Below are 20289 nucleotides of genomic sequence, written 5' to 3'. Positions count from 1 at the left end.
GGCACAATGAATGCATACATCAATACACAAAGTAGATATAATACTCACATAACAAATTATCATCAATTCAATTACCACACAAAATCATTCACACCGAAACAATCACACAATGATTATAATCAAATATCACACAGCAAGAAAATGTGACTCGATGCAAATGTGACTCTTATGCATGTGGTACCCAAACGTGAACCCTCTGTTTCACCGCTTTCCGATTCAATATCTAGAATCTAAGCCACACTCCTGAATCCGAACAAGATCCAAAAGTTACGTCTATTTCAACGTCTGCACGTCTATTTCCAATTAAGGATCAACGACCACGCTTGATTCCATTAAGGACATCAACGTCTGCACGTCTATTTCCAATTAAGGATCAACGAATACGTATCTTTTTAACTTCTGCTTGTGAACCCACAGTTTCACCACTTCCTCAACGAAGTCGACTAATGGCATGAATGTGTGCACAACAACAAAACATATATGCAATTCAGATTATCACACAAAATCTTAACATACAACATATCTCAATAATCCGCACAATTCGAATTATCCACCAAAATGTACACAACATTCACCAAATGAAATTAACACTAGTAGCTCGTACTATCTCATGTTAACCCATTCACCAACAACAATCGCAAACAAGCACAATGATTATCATCCAATCATACCGCATAAATAAACAATTACATGTATTTTCCAATCACATCATAATTATTTAATCACATGCTAACCAATCCTATATCATTATATAGAACATTCAATTAGGTTCCTAACACTTCAAATGACGCGTAAAAACGACTTACGGATCAAAAGATACAGTAAAACGAAGTTTGGAAAAACAAAATATTGCACTGGCCGCTTAGCGGGTCGCTTAGCGCAGATTCCAATGGCAAAATGCAAAGAAGCTTCGCTTAGTGGGCTGAGCTCGCTTAGCGGTCTCTGCGGAATTTCCAGAAAATATCTTGCTCCGCTTAGCGGACCCGTGACCGCTTAGCGGACCTGCGGTTATGCAGAAAAATCAGTTCTGCAACAGACCTGCCAAGACCAATCCCACTCCACCAAAACCTCACCTAAGTCTCCTTGTATCTCCAACACAACCCATACATGTTATATATTCATTCCAACATCCATTGATTCATTGTTTATTCAATAAATGTCATAAAACCTAATATATTTCTTAGAACTCAAGAAATTATGGAAACAAGCAAGTAATGGAAAAATCATCAAACAAACACAACAAGAATATTATCCAACACCTATTATCACCCAAAACATATTTGTATCATGCTATTCCATGAAAATCCACCATTTTCTTCCAAAACAAGCAAACATGGAAAAGTAGTAAGGAAGAAGATGAAGAACAAGAAAACCAAACCATACAAGAACATAAGAACATAAATCCTCACCCCCTACCTTGATTCAACAAGCTTTGATGTTTGATTCTACACTTTCTCTCTTCACTTTCTCTTCTTTCTTCTTCTTTCTCTTTTTCTCTCTTTTTCTTCTCTTTTCTCTTTTCTGTTTTTCTTTCTCTTTTCTATCTTTCTATGTTCCCCCCTCTCTTCTATTTTCAAAATATCCCACATAGCGGTCTAAACTTAATTGCTCAGAAAATTCCCAAAACGCAAAATAAACTCTCACTAATATTTCTACTACGGAAAATATAAAATTCGCCGATTAATTATCTCTCCGCTATGTCGAACTAATACCGTCTGAACTACCCAAAAACGATAAAAACACATTTAAACATAATTATGCACATAAACAATTAATTATTATAAAAAATAAATCAGATAACCTATTAAAATAAATACGACTAAAAACAGACTGTTACAGAGTGGGTTGGATAGAGGACCTCATGCTATGGGGCCTTTGGCTGGCACAGAACAGATGCCCCCAAGACTGGCCGGGCACCTTGGATGTTATGAGAGTCTTTTCAGCAGACGTGTGTAGCCTTTGGGAATGGTTGTCCATGAGTTGGTTGGCATGCGCTGCTTTGGTTTTTCCAAAATGTAATACGGGGATGTGAACATTAAATGTAGTCCCATCAAAGAAACATTTTACCATTTTTTTACGTGTGACCTGAAAAGGTATGCAGTGGTGTGTCGTAGCTTACCGTGCACTTGAGTATACTTCTCTTCAATTCAGCTTTTCATTCAAGCATTAACAATAATTTTGTTACGATGAACAATAACCCTATTATAATCGAGAGTGATTCAAACGATAGTGTTTCTTCTCCTTCGATAGAGAAAATGGAGTTTGTGTCGCATTCCCTTCCCTATGCATGTAGGGACTTTGAGTCAGATATCACTTCTTTGATTGGGAATTCTGAAACAGAAAGAGTGTTTAAGGATTTCTTTTCTGAGAGATCATTGTCATGTGGTCCTTCAGAAGTTTTCCTGTTAGGAAAAACTGCTGAAAGTAAGGACCGTGTTAAGTATCCCATATCTCATCCTGTCTTGACTGAGGTAGAAATAGAAGCTTCCCTTCAGAGGAGGGAACTTCCCAGTAGCTTTAGTGGGCTATACAGGCGACCAAATGGTCGTGAGCTAGTCAATGCTGAAATTGTGTGTCATTTTGAATGTCAGGGACAATCCAATGTTGTATCTTGGGTCAATCCTGGTGATCATTATTAGGCGGATGAACTGGCGTGAAAGGCGCTGAGGGAATTTGATTCTTTTGGTCGGACGTGCAAAGCGTCTCTAGTAGCACCTCTAGAATCTGGAGGTGTGAAAGGTGTTGAGAGGATTTATTTATTTTTTCCAACTTGCAAAGTATTTCTGACAACACCCCTAGAGTCTTTAAGTCGGGCAGTCATAATTTGGTGCCCTAAAAAGCAGGATAAGACAGAAATCATGACAACCAAATTATAATACACACACACACACACACACACACACATATATATATATATATAATAGAAATGTGTTAACTAAATAATATTTTTGACCGCGAGTATGTACTGATCGCTTGCCCTTGGATGTGTTGTTTTAATGGCTGGATGGTTGGGTGATATAGAGGACTGGGTCTTTGACTTGTGAGATGGTCGACCTCTGATGAGTGTGTCCATTTTTGCTTCACAGGGTTAAGGTGGACTGACATCTTTGGACTCGGAGCTTCTTCGGTGCATCCGGTATGTTTGGTTTGTTTAGGAGACTAGTGATGATGTGTTCCGACTTGTTTTTTCCCTTCTCATGCCAAAGAACCTTCATCTTGGTGAAGTAGTCATAAGCATCAAGATTTCCTTGCCGAATCTTGTACACCTCTTCTTGAATGACTGAAATACGAAAAATATCACTCAAAGAAAAGTATCTTGAGATTTTGCCAAACTATGGGTGTTGATTTGATCCAAAGAACTGATTTTGCAATGGATTCATTGATGGAACGATGCATACATGCTAGAACCATGGTGTCTCATCGAATCCAATGTGAATACAGATGATCTGATGCGCTTGGCTTGGGGAGAGTTCCATCAACAAAGTTCTCATTATTCTTAGAGCTTAAAGAAACATACATTGAAAGAGTTCAAGAGTGGTATTTCTTGTGATCTAAGGAAGGTGAGACAAAAGTAAGGGTCGGGCTTTCATTAGGATGAAGGTAGTAAGAATTTGAAGAATTAGTTGAAAAATCACCATAATTGACAAGAGCCATGGGAGGGTGATCGAAGGAAGTAGAAGAAGAAGATTATGTATTGAGAATAGATGCTAAAGTTACTCATGATGCCATGTTAATGAAGTAACTTGGAGATTAAGAAACCCATATTATCAATTGAATAATGAAAGTCACATGAGAAAATTCTCTATGATAATCGTCTATATAAGAGAGACCAAAGGAAAGTTAGTAAACTAACTAACTTCCATAATCAATCCTAACCAACTTCTAATAACATAAAATGGTTCAATGAAGTTGTTACTTGAACAACAAGAAAGATGTACAATTAACAAAGGGTTCTCATAATTGAAATTTAGCTATACTCGTCAATTATGGAAATATCTATAAGAGCGTATTTGAATGGAGCATTTTAATGAGGAAAAATAATTTTTTGAGAGAATTTAAAATGACTTAATTAACTAAAATCCATTGTTTGGATACAAAATATAAAGAATTGTTAAAATGATGTAAATTTATGAAATATTTCATTAAAGTTAATTTTAAGGAATTTCAAATGACATTAAAAAGTAAAGAATTTGAAGTTGTTTCTTCGTAAGATATAATGCAAATGTTAAATTGTTTATTATTAAATTCTCAAATTTTGTAAGATGGTCCTTATATTTTATGAAAATTTCAAATTCACCTCCAAAAAATTTTCAAAGAATGGCAAAAAAGTTCCTAATAATTTTTAAATTTTACAAGTTAGTCCTTCAAATTTTTAAAAATTGTAAATTGATCCCTATTTTTCATATATTTAATTTGATCCAAAAGTTTTAAAATTTATGAAAATAACCTTAAAATTTTAACAATAGATCATTTTAATACTCTATCTAAACAAAAGAATTTAAAAATAAATAAATTTCAATTAAATCATTTAAATTACTTAAAATTTAAAATTCTTTAAAAATTCTCAATTATCTCATCCATACACAATGTAAAGAAAAGAAAAAAACTTAAGACCTGATACAAAATACAGAGACAAAAAATGAAGTAGAAAACTCAATGATGGAAGAGAAAAAGAAAACGAAAAAAAAAATTCACCTCATCACTTAGACATTAGATTAATTCAACTTTTTTGCTAACACCTGTGAAGGGTCCAACTATCTACCACTAGTATCTAGAATCTACCGCATGACTTTACCAACAACCTAGTAAAACAAATTCACTGCCTATGTTGTGAAGAGCAAGAACTTTCATTTTCTTGAACAAGTACAAGGTTGTTATTTTCTTTGTCACAAATAGACAAAAGTGTAGGAGTAGCCAAGAATGTTGGTTTCTCATTCCCTGCCATAATGACTAGGATTTTCTCTTCGTAGGCTTTGAGTTCTTTACTTTGAGAGTCACTCTCTTTATTGTCCAAGTCATTATCTTGGTTGTTACTACAATAAGAGCAAGCTAGTGCCAATAACGCCAATGCTATGAGACCCATAATGGCAGTTAGTCCTCCAAAGATGTATGGGACTGGAGTGTGCCATAAAGAACTTGTGTTGGGGTGTGTGTTTAGCATTATGGGGGGTATGCTCCTCATTTTCTCTTTTTTCTAATTTGTTCTAGCAAGGGAGAGGAAAGAGGGTGAAGGAAGTGAGTGAGGTTGGAAATGAAGAGATGTGGAAGTAAGCTATATTTATAATGGCCAACATCCATCAAGAGGAAGATTAAGAGAAAGTGAATTCACCTCTTTGATTTGTAACTGTAGCCAACTTGATTATGAATTTTTCTCATTACACAAATTTAAATTTATTAGCCGGAAACATTTTAAAAACGGCGCGGTCGCGTCGCAATCACGTTAAAGTTTTTCGATTTTGATCGATATAAGTGTTAAAATATTGACTGCGGTCGTCGTGGTGTAAATTAATTACAACTTGTTCGTTAAAATAAAAACGGTGATAATAGTATCAATATTAATATTTGTTGATACCGTTTTGTCGCAGCTATTTTCAGAGTTGCGGACCTTTCTTAGAACCCTCGAAATATTCTATTCTTTAGTTTATTCATACATAATTTAAGAATATTGTGTCGATAGTGTAAATGTGCTAGCAGCATAAAAATAAATTGGGATCTGAGAGAAGAGTGCATCTGTTTTTGATATGTCTCCACCTTAACGAGACAAGATGATATCATGAGACAATTGTATTGTCAAGAGTGGGGATCAAAAAATAAAGTTGGTTGTTAATCATAATAATTGTTTGAGAATATATAATGGAGAAGCATGAATGGGGCAATGTCAATATTCTTAAACTTTTTCATTACTACTAGCACTTCGCCTGGAAATAAAGAAAAAAAAGTAATAAAGAAAGAGACGTTTATATACATTAGGAGAGCCGGACCGGGTTCTTGGGTCCCACCCAAGGCCATAGTTGTGAAAAACGACTAAGTTTGAAGACAGTTAAGACCATTTTGCTAAATGGTTCCACAAGGAAATCTTGAGATTAGAGAAATTAAATTTGTTAAATAAGTATAAAATTACATTTTAGTTAAAAGTTAAATCAACTTTTGTCAGGACTCTTTCACTTAGAGGTGATCGTATCCGAACCAATCCAAAAGGAAAACCGCAAACCGAACCAATCCAAATCGAAAACCGCAAAAACCGCGTTTGGTTTGGATGGTTTTGGATGATTTTTGGGCCAAACCGCACAGTTCGGTTCGGTTTGCGGTTTTCATTTCACAAAACCAAACCAAACCGAACCGAACCGCATATTTAACTAAACTTTTGAATTTCTATAATTAATTTATTATATTTCCAATCCAATTGCAATACTGTACACTCACATCACGTGACTCACTATTCCTTCATTCTTCCTTCCTATTCAACATTTCAACTTCATTCTATGATTTCTCTCTCACTTATTCTAAAGAAGCATTTGGTGTATATGTAGTAAAGATAATATTTAGTCCTGAAGTTGTAATGTTGTACTGATAATATTTATCTGATACTTGTATATGTAGTATGTAGTTTATTAGTATGAAAAACTGTATATAGTATGTAGTATGAATAACTAAAGTTATATTAGTAATTTAGTATGTAGTATATGTAAAATACATAGTATGGTACTGTAAAATACATGATACACTTATATGGTAGTAATTTTGGTGTAAAAGAATTGTTTCGGTGTAATTAGTATGAAAAACTTCTTTTTAATGGTACTGTAATATATGTAATATATGTATGGAAGAATGAATTATTTTTTTTTTTTTTTTATTTCAGTACATTTTTATTTTATGGTGTAAACCGCAGCCCACCGAACCGATCCTAACCGCATTGGTTTGGTTTGGTTTGGAGGACTTTTTAAAAATTAACCGAGCCAAACCAAACCGCATGCATTTTTATCTCGCGGTTAGGATGACTTTTATGCTCAAAACCGAACCAAACCGCACCGCGAACACCCTTACATTCACTTGATGAAATAGATCCTCTCGTGTTGTTTCCATGCTGCTCTCCCTCCTGCGAGGTTTGTGATCATAAGGCAATTTAATATGTAAAGGAAATATAGTTATAAATTTGTATTGCTAAAGTATAATATTTTATTTAGAGTTTATTGGTAGTATATTGTCAGTGTAAAAAAAGATTATATAGTAATATTTTAAAATGCTAAATCATAAAAGTATTTTAAAATTTACAGTATGATTTGCCGCTTTACATAGTCGTCATTGATTAACAGTATAAAAATAATTTACACTGTCAGTGCACCATCCATTTTCTATATATATATCCTACAAAATTATATATTTTAAAATTTATTGAATAATTTTTTCAATTTTAATATTTTTCACTTCATAAAAGAAATTTTATACATTATGTTGGTTGAAAAAATATTTTGTTGCATAACTTTTTTTTAATGTCAAGTTTTTAAAATGCAATAAGGCTTGACTTGGAGAAATTTGATGGAAGAATCAATTTTCTGTGTGAAAATTAAACTCAAAGTTGTTTTGATACAATTAGGATTATGCTAGACATTGAAAGAAAACATTTCCAACATGGACAATGACAACTAGGAGGAACAAAACTTTTGAGAGCTCCGAATACCATTAACATGTCTTTGGCTAAGAATATTCTTCTGAATGATATTAGTATGTCATCACCCATATAGATTTGAAAGAAACTTGAAGGAATATATCAAGGAAAGAGTAATTCAAATTGGTTGTTGTACAATGAGCAGTTTCATATGTTGTGTATGGCTGAAAATATAAAAAGTGTTTGATCATATAAGTGTTCTTAATGGTATTGTTTCTGAATTAGAAAATATTGGCGTCAAGATTGATGATGAAGATAGATATTTGAGATTTACATGGTCTCTTCCATCTTCCTATGAGCATATTAAACTTATTTTAAATAGTAAGAATAATACTTCATCAAACTCAGTGTTGGCTGCAAAAGGAAGAACATATGTGAAAAAACAATGAAATGAGTGTGAGATGTTGAAATGTGAAAAGATTAGGCGTATAAAATATAAGTGTTCCGAAGGAACAACCTCAGATAAGAGCTTTGAGTCAAATTCTAGCAGTATTTCCCTCGCTATAAAAGATAATAATTTTTTTTTTGAAAAAATTGGGAAGTGCATCATGACATTTTCACTATCAAGGAAAAAGATGAACTATTAAAGATGAACTATTGCTAGCAGATTAGCACATGAGTATTGGTGCAAAATATGTTGTGAGATTATTTTGTCGTGATCAAAGAACTTTCTACTAATAAATTTATTAAAAAAATCATTTTTTATAAAGAATCAAACTTAAAAACTTTTTCATATTTTAAAAAATATCTTTTAAAAATCATTTTTAAATATAAAATAATATATATAGTTTTTTAAACTAAAACAAACAAGTCTTTAACGTGTTTTTTTTTTTTTTATTGTAAACTCTCTTTTGTTCCCCTTTTCGATAGTTTGATTTAAATAAAAGCGATTCTCATTTTCAAGAGATAATGGGTCTGTTTGTTTCAGCTTTAAAAAAATAGATTTTTTTTATTTTTGAAAATAGATTTTTCAAAATCGTTTTTCAAAATATTACAAGTTTTTTTATATTCGTTTTTTCTAAAATGAAACACTAATTTTGACATCCTATAACATAAATACACATTATTGAAGACCAAAACTAATTTTTTATATTCGTTTTTTCAAAAAGTTGTATTTCAAAAATAATTTTTATGAAAATATATTTGAAATAGCTTCAAAATTAAGTGATTTTTTAAAATTTTAATATCCAATTTTTTTCTCATAAATAGATGAAATACCTAAAATCACATTGTAAGAATAACTATTTAAACAAAATTTTCATTTGAAACTTTTATAAAAAAAAATTTTGTAAAATTTTTTTCACAAATTTATGTAACACTATAAAAATTATTTTAAAAAAAAATCAAAACAAACGGGCCAAATACATTTAAGTATGAATATAAGGTTAGTGTCATCTATATAAATTTAGTTCCTATGTTTACAGAAACCTTTGATTCTTGGTGCGAGCTATGATATATGTGTAACTAACCTTAACATGTTGATATATTTTATAGTTAGTGCAAATATTCTTTATCTTTATGTGATGTGATTTAACTTGATTACATATTCTATCTACCTACCTATATTGATCTGTTTCCTTCATAAATATTTTCGGAACAAAATAGGATCAACCTTTTTTGCCACAGTCACAATTATCCTCTTCGATGCTTCATTTTACTTGCTTTCATAACGTCAAAATATATTCTCTACCTATTTGATGATTAAAGAGTTGAAATGCTCTATAACTTTCATCGTTTATAGCTATTGGGGTCGCTCTTTAAGTTATTCCTTCTGGCTTCTCAATGATAAAACTATTAGATTCTTTGCTTTTAATTTTATGCATTCATTCTGTAAAAACTATTAGATTCTTTGCTTTCAAATCCGAAGGTAAATCTCAAATCTTTCTTATACGATAGTCTTAATTTAGGTAAGGTCTAAACTATCCTTAAAATGTGATAATGTGATAATTTATTTTAGCTGATATGATCCTAAACTACTAGAAATATACACTTACCTGCAAAATTTTCTATGGAACATAATCCGTGGATTTTCCTGCAGCTTTATACATTAAAATAATTTTACTGCGGATTACGTTTTAGCTGAAAATTTTGCAGGAATACTTGCGGATCTTGCTGCGAAAATTATAGTGAATAAAAAACCCAAACTTCATTAAAATATCTGCAGATAATTTCGCAGGAAATGTTTATGTGGATTTTGCGGAAATTGTATTTTTAATAAAATCAAAATACTACAATATCTGCAGGTAATTTACCGTAAATGTTTTTCAGACTTTGCTGCGAATTCTTTTTTGTAGTATATTTTTATTACTTTTAAATTAAAATAAAATTTAATATTTTTCTTTTAATTTTTTTCTATTTTTAAAATTATTTTTATGGTGTTTTTTATGGTGATTTCTTGTCTCCCTTCATCTCAACAATTTTTCAAGTACCATTTTTATCGAGTGTTTCATTTCCTCGCTCATAGTTTGAACTCTGTTTTTACTTTTCAATGCTTCTTCAATAAATGATGATATTCTCTCAAAATCTAGAGTTACAATAAAACTCTTGATATATTGTGAAAATATGTTTAGAGAATACATATTGAGAAATATGATATCTATATAATCAGGAACACAATCTTCTATATTTTCTCAACGCAATTGATAAATTATATGAATCAATATCATTAACATCATAAATTTAAGAACCATTCATATGGGGAATCATTTTCAATACTTACCTCCTGCTCAGGCGATTGAAGTTTTTTTTTTTTTGAAGCAGTTCAAATTTACTTTTTCTTCGATACACTATAATTGGTGTCAAAGATTTTGATTCTTGCAAAATAGATGGAAATCGAGAAATTGAAATAAGACTATATGTAGACTGAAGAATGTGACTTGGAGTTGACTTAAGACTAGGACTAGAGCAGGTTCACTCAAAATAGATGACAATTGAGGTTTATGAGTAGACTCAAGATTAGGATAAGGTCGAGACTAGGAGCAAGCTCAATACTAGGAATAAGAGTATATTCGCCCAAAATATGAATTGAGATAGGTGTTTTAGAGAAGTTAAGACCAAGGATTACAAACTCAAACTCAGAGTCAGAGTCATACACACTCTCCCCCAAAGGTTGAGGATGAATGAAGTAAGACACATTTTTGTGAAAGGTAACATTTTTAGAAGCAAAAGACTTATGATTGGAAGGATGATAACATTTGTAAATTTTTTGTAATGACGATAACACACAAAAACACGTTTGGTGTTGCTTATAAATATGGACAAAAGCAACACGTTTAAATACTTGAAATTTGAGACTCTACAAGATAGAAGCAAAAGGAAAATATGAGATCCTAAACTAAACAGGATTAACATCACTTATAATATAAGCTGCCACACGAGTAATTAGATTATCAATGCTCAAAACGTTTCACCCCAATCTAATTTAAGGACAGACATTTATAAGAGAAAAACTCGTACAACTTCAAATAAATAATAAGTTTTTTCTCTGAGACACCATTTTGTTTTGTTGTAGGGTGTCCACGGATATGAATCATGGAAGATGTCATGTTAACTTGTATAGCAAGAAAAATTATGAGGATCATATTCTCTATCATTTTCAAAACATATTCTTTTAATGCCTTTTCTAAATTATATTTGTACCATATTATAAAATTGAATTATTCATCAATTAAAATCCAAATTATTCAAGAACAATCATCAATAATATAAAAAAAACAACTCACATTAGAAATGTTGGAAACAGGGGTCGGTTCCCAAACATCAAAATATATAAGATCAAATGGTTCATAAATTCTAGTGAGTCTTTAAAGAAAATTAAACTGGTTATTTTTAGGAAACTAACAAATATTAAATTTTAAAGACTCAGTAATTTTTTTTTTTCAAATGAGGATGACCAAGACACTTGTGCTGAAGTCATAAGATATATATAGAGATATGCTTATAATAGTGATCAGATGGCCTAATATTTACAACCGAAAATAAACACCATCACTGTCTTGCTTAAGAAGAAATGAAACATTTGAAAAAGATTTTTTTGGGAGAAGATGTGATACACAGTATTTACTAGGAGACAACTTATATTAAAAAATAAAAAATAAAAAATGTCATCTAATATGATTTCTTTATAAAAATGTCACTTAAGTTGAGATGGGGGGAGTGCATTCTAACACTATACTATCTTACTTGGGTTCTCTCGTATTTGTAACAAGATATTAAATCTTTCTTCATCTAGTTTTAATTTCATGGAAATTAAAAAAACAAGTCACCATCAAACTGAGTGGCTTTTTTCATTCTTGTCGTGAGATCTTCAACACTCTTGTCTCAATCATGTTCCAATTTTTTGAGTAACAATTCGACCATTCAGCCATACAAATAGTTCGGAATCCAACCTTTCATGAGCGCATAAAACATATCGAAATAGATTATTACCTTGTTGGTAACAAAATCTGTTAAGTGTTGCATTCATCTTCTATACCAATCTCTTCTGCTAATCAAATTGCTGACACACACACACAAAACCTCTTCGTTCCGCCTTTCACTTATCACTCTTCATTATCCAAGATTGACATGGTTGAAAATTCAAGGTATATGCGACAGCTTGACGAGGCTATAGCTCTACCTAATATACCTCTTTGATGGTTAGTTAGTTATGTTAGTTGTATTTCTGTTATCTATTCGACTTTTCGGTAAAGAGCTCTGAAGCTTCCCTTTGTATAAATATTACCATTGATCAATGGTCAAAGCTTCCCGATACATAACCTATTAGAAAACGGTTTTGTACTGCTACGTTCACACTCCAATTAGTCCTATACTAGCTATTTTTTGCAGCACTCCCTTCAGAACTACTAGAAAAAATTGGACTAATAAAGAATAATTTAGATCTATACAATGACGCCGATGAAGAGAAAAAGAACATGATGCATTCTTTTGCAAAACTTTCCTAGGCTCTTATTCCTTTTTACACAAGTAAAATTTACATGAATATCACCTTAGATGTTTTTCAAGACACTCTTTTAATTTTAGGAGTGTCACTGGTTTCGACACAAATGCGTCCATACCGTTGGCGAAACATTCTTCAGCACTTTCTGACATTGTGTTTGCTGTCATCTGCATCGATATGAGATAATATGAAAAATGATAATATACTACTAAAAGGTTGTCTTTTTATAAAAACTAGCTCGTTCTAATATTAAAAACCACTTCCTAAGTTTTTCAAGGTAAACCAAAATATCTTTGCGCGCAATTGTGCAGATTAATCTCTCTAGGACTTCATAAGTTGTTTGTATATTTTTAAAGATTAATAGATAAATGCTCACCGCGACAATGTGGATCCGCTTTTTAGGTGGTACAGAATGATCATCTGAAGTCGATAAACTTGGTTCAATTCCAGCTTCTCTTGCAGCATCCCAATTGCCTGATTCCTCATAAGATCTAATCAGTTTTGTTGTTTGAAGACCATTCATAACTGGCATGTAAACATCCTGTAAATTGCAAGTACCAAACCATTACCAAAAGTCACAGTCTTTGAATTTTATGAAAAAGCAACAAAGTGAAAGATATGACTTGGTGAAAATAAAGAAACATTTCATTGAAAAAACCCAACACAAATTGGGATATGACTAGTTAGTCGCAGATTTATATTGCAAAATTGCATTAAGATAAACTTCAAGATTCAAGAAATTACCATCAAAATTATGTCATAAGAATGCCGTTGAATCTCACGTATGGCTTCAACACCATTATTCACAACATCCATGCTATATCCTAGCTGCTTCATCATTGACTTTGTCACCATGATATTAATTTTGTTATCTTCAACAAGAAGAATATTCGGCTTTAACGTCGATTTGGTTACTTCTGATGATGTGCTGGTGCTACTAGTACTATCTTCCTTCCTTTGACCTTGACATGTTGTTTGCTGTGGTTCACTTGACTTTGTTTCTAAGTCCATTTCTCTACCTGCTTCCTTATATTGACTAGAGTTCGCAGTACCGTTTTCTAACATAACATGTGCCTTATCATTATCATGATTCTGTTTGTTTCCATTAACCAAACATTCATGCTTTGTTTCTGAGCAGTGACTTGACGAACTTGTTGATTCAGACATATCTGAAGCATTAACAATAACTGAAGATGCATCCTCAATTGAATTTGTTCCATTTGAATTGATGTTACTAGAGAGGTTTGAGTAAGAGTTGTTATCTGGAAAACCATTCAACTTGTGTGAGATTCTGTGTGGCCTGGTGGATCCATTAGAAGAGAAAAGCGAACCTAATGTTCGCGGTTGGAATTGGAAGAACCCCTCGGTTGTGTCGTCTTCATTATTCTCAACATCTGAAAGGTCATCTGGATCATCAGAATTATCACAAGCTGTTGAAACCTTGTATGGTAGTATGAATGTGAAGGTAGAACCACAATGTTCTTTGCTAGTTACTGTTAGGCGACCACCCATTAACTCAACCTGTTCCAATCCAACGAAATCATTTTCAAGGAGTAATATATAATCAGATACAGAAAAATAAAGATTAAGACAATATTTTGTCAAATAAAATTGCTTTGAATTAAGAGTTTACCAGTTGTTTGCATATTGCTAATCCTAGACCCGTGCCTCCATATTTTCGAGCATGGTCTGCACTGACTTGCATGTACCTTCTAAATAAAGTAGGTATAGCCTTTTCTGTATCACATTATTACATCAAGAAAAAAATATTAAGCACATGTGCTAATCAAAAATCAAACTTAACTATATGAATACAAAATATAATTAATTCTAAGCAAAAAGAAGGAACACTAATACATACCTGGTATACCAATTCCTGTGTCAAATACATCGCAACGTATCCACACTGTTGTTTCAGTTGAATGAGTTTGCTCCTCAGTATCATCATTCATTGAGCATTCACTGTTGGCCGAAGATCTACTACATTCGTTGCTAAATGCTTGATTCTGGATTGGTTGGTCAGTGTGTTTTTTACCATCAATAAGATTTTGATCGCATCTAGTACTTCTTGGTGATGATGTATGTTTTTCTTCCTTCAATCCATTTGAAGAAACAGTTGATTGGTCTTCTGTCACCTTTTGGTGGCATTCTTCTGATTTGGCAAATGATGGCTCTGGAACAACATAAAGGTTTATACCAACTTTGCCTTGATGTGTAAACTTGACAGCATTGCTGCAAAAAAATATATATAATCAGAAATATGATATCAAGTGGAGGAGAAGGAAGCACAAACGAAATTTGGTATTAACTCGATATTACCAATCACATAAATCAAAGTACCTGACTAAATTTGTGAGAATCTGCCGAATCCTTAAAACATCTCCGGTGACCTCAATAGGTATATCATCTGCTATATCTCCTTCCAATGTTAACATTTTCTGCAATGATGCTGCAGCTGTCTGGAGAACATGCCTTACTACCTCTCTTGGCCTGAATTTTGTAGCTTCCAATTTCATAGCTCCTAAAGATAATTTGTGAATATAAAAAATTAGTATTTGAATAAGTTAATAATAACAAACAACTGTAAAGGAGATTTCTAACCTGACTCGACTTTGGAAAGATCAAGTATGTCATTTATAAGTTGAAGAACCAAATCTCCTGAAGATATCATGACATCCAAGAGCTGTCTTTGCTCCCTATCAAGTTTTGTTGTAGTAAGAATTTCAGCCATGCTAACAACACCAGAAAGTGGTGATCTTATCTCATGAGACATTGTTGCCAGCATTTGTTTTGCTCTCATAGTCTCCTCTATTACAATGAATCAAGAAAACTATAATAAGCTTCTTGCTATCTTAAGCAAATTAAATTGTAACACAAAAACTTTTTAATCAGGATTCGGCGTGAATGACTAAGCAAACCTGTAATGTGAATGGTTTTATTAAGTTCTGTTTCCTTAGCTTTCTGAACTGCAATTTCTTCCCTTAGCTTAGCCATTCTTTCTCTTTTTCTCACCTGCGGTTTTTCGAAATTATGAATATTCTCTTCACAAGAAGAATAAGATTGCAAATAAGTACTTTCAAAAACCAAAACAACGATTTTTACCTGATCTGTTATTTCCATTCCCATATAGTTTACTCCAATTGTTTCCCCTGTTTTGCTAAACACAGGTTCTACATATATCAAAAATGTCTTGGCTCCAAATAGTTCTGTCTCAAAAGTGATTTCTTTTTTTGCAGCTACTCCTTTCTCCATTACTTCTCTTTTGAAATCTTGAGATTCCTTAACACCTGATCCCGTGAAAATTTCGACATCCGTTTTTCCTATGATATCCTGGAAAATATGTACAAGTTAAATAACTTATGAATCCTGTCTTGATAAACAACAATATTTAGCGTTATAGCATAATCACTTATTATATAAGTCACTTATCATATAAGTGCTTATATATAAGTTAGCTCAACATCGAAAGATAAAATAGAGTCAAAATCGTTTTCATAAGCTATTCTGGAAAGCTTATGAAAATAAGCTGGAAAACAACTTATCGCAACTCAATCTTATAACTTTGCAACAAGAGCTTCAAAAGAAATCATTACCTCCTCTTGTAAGCTTGGAAAATGATTATAGATAAAACGATAGCGCAACTCTTTGTCCTGGAACAAATTATCAGAGTCAGCCCTTTGTAGATTGAAAGAATCATTACAATGGAAAACACATATTCAGCATTCAAAATGACGAATCAACTAAAACTACAATAAAAAAGATAAAACCATGTAATAATAAGTCATTCAGAACTTAGACTAGTGAAGAAAATAATCCAATACACAGATCTTAATGCCAAACATCAAGATTTTTTTGTAAGTAATTTAAGATAAAGAAGAAATAAACACAATACTCACTGTAATATACCTGATGGCCAATAACAACAGGTGCATTTTGAAGTATAAAATGTAAGAAATTATCTGCTCTTTTAAGAATCTGTGACAGTTCCTCCACAGGTGAAGATTGTCTTTCAATAGTCTCTATACTTTCTTGTAACTTCTCCTTTAATATTTCCTCTCTCCGAATACTTGCCTCCAACTGTTTTTCCAAATCTTGCGACCGATGTTTCCAGTAAACAACAGTATCATACTCAGCCTCAATTTCAATTCTCTTATTTTGAACAACAACATCACTTTTCCTTATCGCAACCGGTAGATCTTGCCACGTATAGTAAACATCGTCCAATATCGAAACCGGACGTTTGTCTCCACCGTAACTCTCTTCTTCGAACCGATTATTATCTTTAAGTATCTCCAATTTTCTAAGCTCAACTTCCTTCCTTTGTTTACTAAGATTGTCGAGCTCTTCTCGGAGAAGCCGAACCGCGTTCGCCTGCTTATACTCCCAATGTTTCATTAAATATGCCAATTGAGATGACCCTTTTTCTGTATAATTTGTAAGCTCCATTAATCTTTGAAAATCAGCTATAGCTGGTTCTTCTAAGATTGTTACTTCTTCCAACATATCTTGATCTCTTCCTGGTTTTTCTATGTTGAACTGTTTTCCAACATCAGTTCCAACATCCTCTGGCCACATTGATGGTAAAACTTCAATTTCCATCATGTCATCTTCAATACAATCACTCTCCATCTCACAAACCATTTGAAACAAACCTCACTTAGTCTATGTTTGGCAACCCAGTGGGTCACCTCTACCGCACGTTTAATACCTTTTCACCGTGATTTTGAGAAGCTGGTATGTGTAGCTTCAGTCCTACGTGATTTCCAACCGTGATTTGTCACCTTGATTTTCAAGTTACTAAACAATCTAAATCCAATTTTCCTTTCTATAATATACAACTTCTGATCTCAGCTTCAATTCCATAACACTTGCATCTCAAGAAATTTCAGTCCAAATAGTTGTAAATCATCATCACCTAGAAAAACACAAAAAACACAAAAATCAATACACATTTTGAAAATCTCAAAGATGGTTAGTTAGTTAGATGATTGATTGATCAAATTCCATCATCACAAGCAAGTCCAAAAACACAAACAAGGAAGGAAAAAAAATACAAGAATTGAAATTGAATACACTTAGGATTAAAATCAAACACATGGAATGCATAGATGAAAAGAAAACCAATCTTACAAGTTATATTGTGAACCATTCATGAAGATGAATTGTTGAAAAAGCTTGAAACTTAATTAATAGAATTAATACTAGTGACAAAAAAAGTTGATGGTGACAATGTCTAAAAGTTTTTTTCTCCTTATGGATCTGAGAATCTCTTTCCACTTTAGAGTCAAAAGCATGAAGTGGACACAATGTTGAAACAAAACAATAACAAAAGAGGAGAGAGAAACTAGAGAGAGAAAGAGAAGACAGCATATACATATGCATATCATATGATTGTAATTGTAAAGTAAACTTGTGATGTAAAGAGAAAAACTTTATAAAAACACAAAATTTAATACAACAGAAACCCAAGCAACCATGTGCATTAAGAGTCAAATATCATAGAAAAATTGAAATTGTTCTAGTTGTCTTACACGTGTCATATTGTGAAGTCAGAACGTCACTTTCACTGTTCAGAGTTTTTTCTTTTTCTTGCAACCTGCTGAAACATCATGAAGCCAAAATTATAGGAGTTAGCAAATTACAGCCATGCAAGAATATTAATATTTATTTAATAGTATCTTACAAATAAAGAAATTTAATCATATGTCTAATAATGTCTTGTTATGTACTCTGTACCACTTTTTTTAATATTATCTTTATTATCAGATAAGTTTTTGTATAGGTTGTTTTAAATATTATAATACTAATACATTTGTTTTGAGTTAATTTTAAGATTTAGTTTATATGTATTATTATAAAGATTTCAGGTTTAAATGTATTTTTGGTCTCTTTAAATTAGCGAGTTTTTGATTTTCGTCTATGTAAGTTTTTTATTTGGTCAGAGTCCATATTTTATTTTCGCGTTCGTTCTAGTCCCTAAAATCAAAATCCGCAGGAAAATTCACAGGAAAATCCGCAAGAAACCTGCAGATTTTCCTGCGGATTTTGACTTTAGGGACTAAACCGCAAGCAAAAAGTAAGATATATGGACTCAGGCGCAAAAACAAACTTACATGGACGAAAATCAAAAACTCCCTAACTTACAGAACCAAAAGTGCATTTAAGCCAATATTTTATAATATCGATTAATTATAAGATTATTGACTTTAATTCTAATTATTTCTAAAATCACATGTATAATTATGATTTATTGAGTTAAATTTTTTAACTTGATAATGTAAAAAAATTAGGACAAACCATACTGAAAAAACTCGTATTAGTTTGTAAAGTCTTTCAACAATCTTTAAAGTTGTCTAAAAGATTGTAAGTAGTATTAGAGCATACCTCTTTTAAGTTGATGTTATTCGAAGACAAACCAAAGGAAAATTGGTGGGCATGTGTCGCCTGAAACTGACGAGGATGAGAAGTGACCGCAAGTAAACAAAATATCAACAATGAACGGTTCTTGGAAGCTGCTAAAAAAAATGGAGACATGGTGAGCAGAAATCACATAGAAAGAAAAAGATCGTAAGGTTAAGTTCGTGCAATAATTTGAAATCATATAGGAAAAAATGGATCCTAAGGTTAAGTTCGTGCAATACTTTGTTTGTACTACTTATATCAATAACGTGTATTTTTTCAGCGACTCATGTCATATGAACTCCACAACTAAGTGTGATTGACTTGAAATACTATTTGAATAGGCAACCTTCTAAAAAGTGTACAGCGAGGACAAAACACGTTTAAAAGACTTGTTAATTTATAGGTCAATCTATAATACTTTAAATCGACAATACTTGAAAGAATGATTGATGCCTTTTATTCTTGTACTTGTTGCCTTTGATAAGACATATGCCCTTGTATTCTGCTTTCTTGGCATATGTGCAAACTCATATGCCTTGAATGAGCTCAGTTTCTCTTTACCATGGTTGTGTACTCTTGCAATAATGGATCATTGGGATGTGTGTCTCCCTTGATTTGTGAGACAACTAGATAAGAATATGTGTGTAGTTTGACTTATTTTACTCTTATCTATGATGCTAAAGTGATTTCGACGATGAAGGTTTGTATCTGGCTCGATTGTTTGCGGCAGAGAAGTTAAAGCATAGAGGAACTTCCAATACAAGCCCCTTGTCACTCTTGAGGATGAAACTGGTTCCACTTCCTTTACTATTTGATGAACCTTTTGTAAAGACGATCCCCTTCGTGCATGGTTCAGATGTGGCCGAAGTTAATTTTGCAATAAAATTATCAAAGACTTGTTCTTTTAGGGTCTTTATGGACTCGAAAGAGATGTTAAAATCTAAAATCTTTATAGACTACTTCGTCATTAACCTTGTTAAATCTAACCAAAAGATTACTTGTTTTAAAGGTTGGTCATTTTAGACTATTATTGAGTGGGCTAATAAGTAATGTCGCAATTTCCTTGAAGTTATTACTATAGCAAAATAAATTTTCTCGATCTTTTGGTAATGAGTTTCATGACCAATTAACGCCTTGGAGATGAAATAATTTTTGATCTGGTTGGTACTTACCTTTATCATGAGGATATTGATCACTGCTTTTGTTGATACTTCCAAGTATATGAATAAGGTATCTTCCGCCATACGTCTCAAAAGGAATGTGGGTTTGGAAAGAGTGTGCT

At 32.4% G+C, this 20289-nt stretch overlaps 1 protein-coding gene across 1 annotated transcript; it reads right to left on the bottom strand.

Moving 5' to 3' along the window:
• Positions 1–11537: 11537 nt before the first annotated feature.
• Positions 11538–18020, bottom strand: LOC131630923 (probable histidine kinase 1). Its single transcript, XM_058901669.1, has 12 exons — positions 17736–18020; positions 16512–17520; positions 16199–16255; positions 15708–15935; positions 15524–15617; positions 15207–15413; positions 14946–15126; positions 14467–14837; positions 14239–14342; positions 13350–14126; positions 12982–13146; positions 11538–12772 (listed from the first exon to the last, which is right to left on the bottom strand). Exons 2-12 carry the CDS (start codon positions 17244–17246, stop codon positions 12650–12652), a joined length of 3042 nt encoding a protein of 1013 aa, XP_058757652.1. The 5' UTR covers positions 17247–17520; positions 17736–18020; the 3' UTR covers positions 11538–12649.
• Between the last annotated feature and the right edge of the window lie 2269 nt (positions 18021–20289).

The sequence above is a fragment of the Vicia villosa genome, unplaced genomic scaffold, assembly GCF_029867415.1.
Source record: "Vicia villosa cultivar HV-30 ecotype Madison, WI unplaced genomic scaffold, Vvil1.0 ctg.000747F_1_1, whole genome shotgun sequence".
Taxonomy (NCBI): domain Eukaryota; kingdom Viridiplantae; phylum Streptophyta; class Magnoliopsida; order Fabales; family Fabaceae; genus Vicia; species Vicia villosa.
Note: the sequence above shows the minus strand (reverse complement) of the source record. Positions and strands in the feature narration are given on the sequence as shown.

What these genes read in the sequence shown, in the direction of transcription:
- LOC131630923 (XM_058901669.1), bottom strand. Translation starts at nt 17,246, where the DNA reads ATGGTTTGTGAGATGGAGAGTGATTGTATTGAAGATGACATGATGGAA. An exon ending in CTGTTGTTATTGGCCATCAG is followed by an intron (nt 16,256 to 16,511) that starts GTATATTACAGT and finishes AATTTGTTCCAG; the next exon opens with GACAAAGAGTTGCGCTATCG. An exon ending in TAGCAATATGCAAACAACTG is followed by an intron (nt 14,127 to 14,238) that starts GTAAACTCTTAA and finishes GGATTGGAACAG; the next exon opens with GTTGAGTTAATGGGTGGTCG.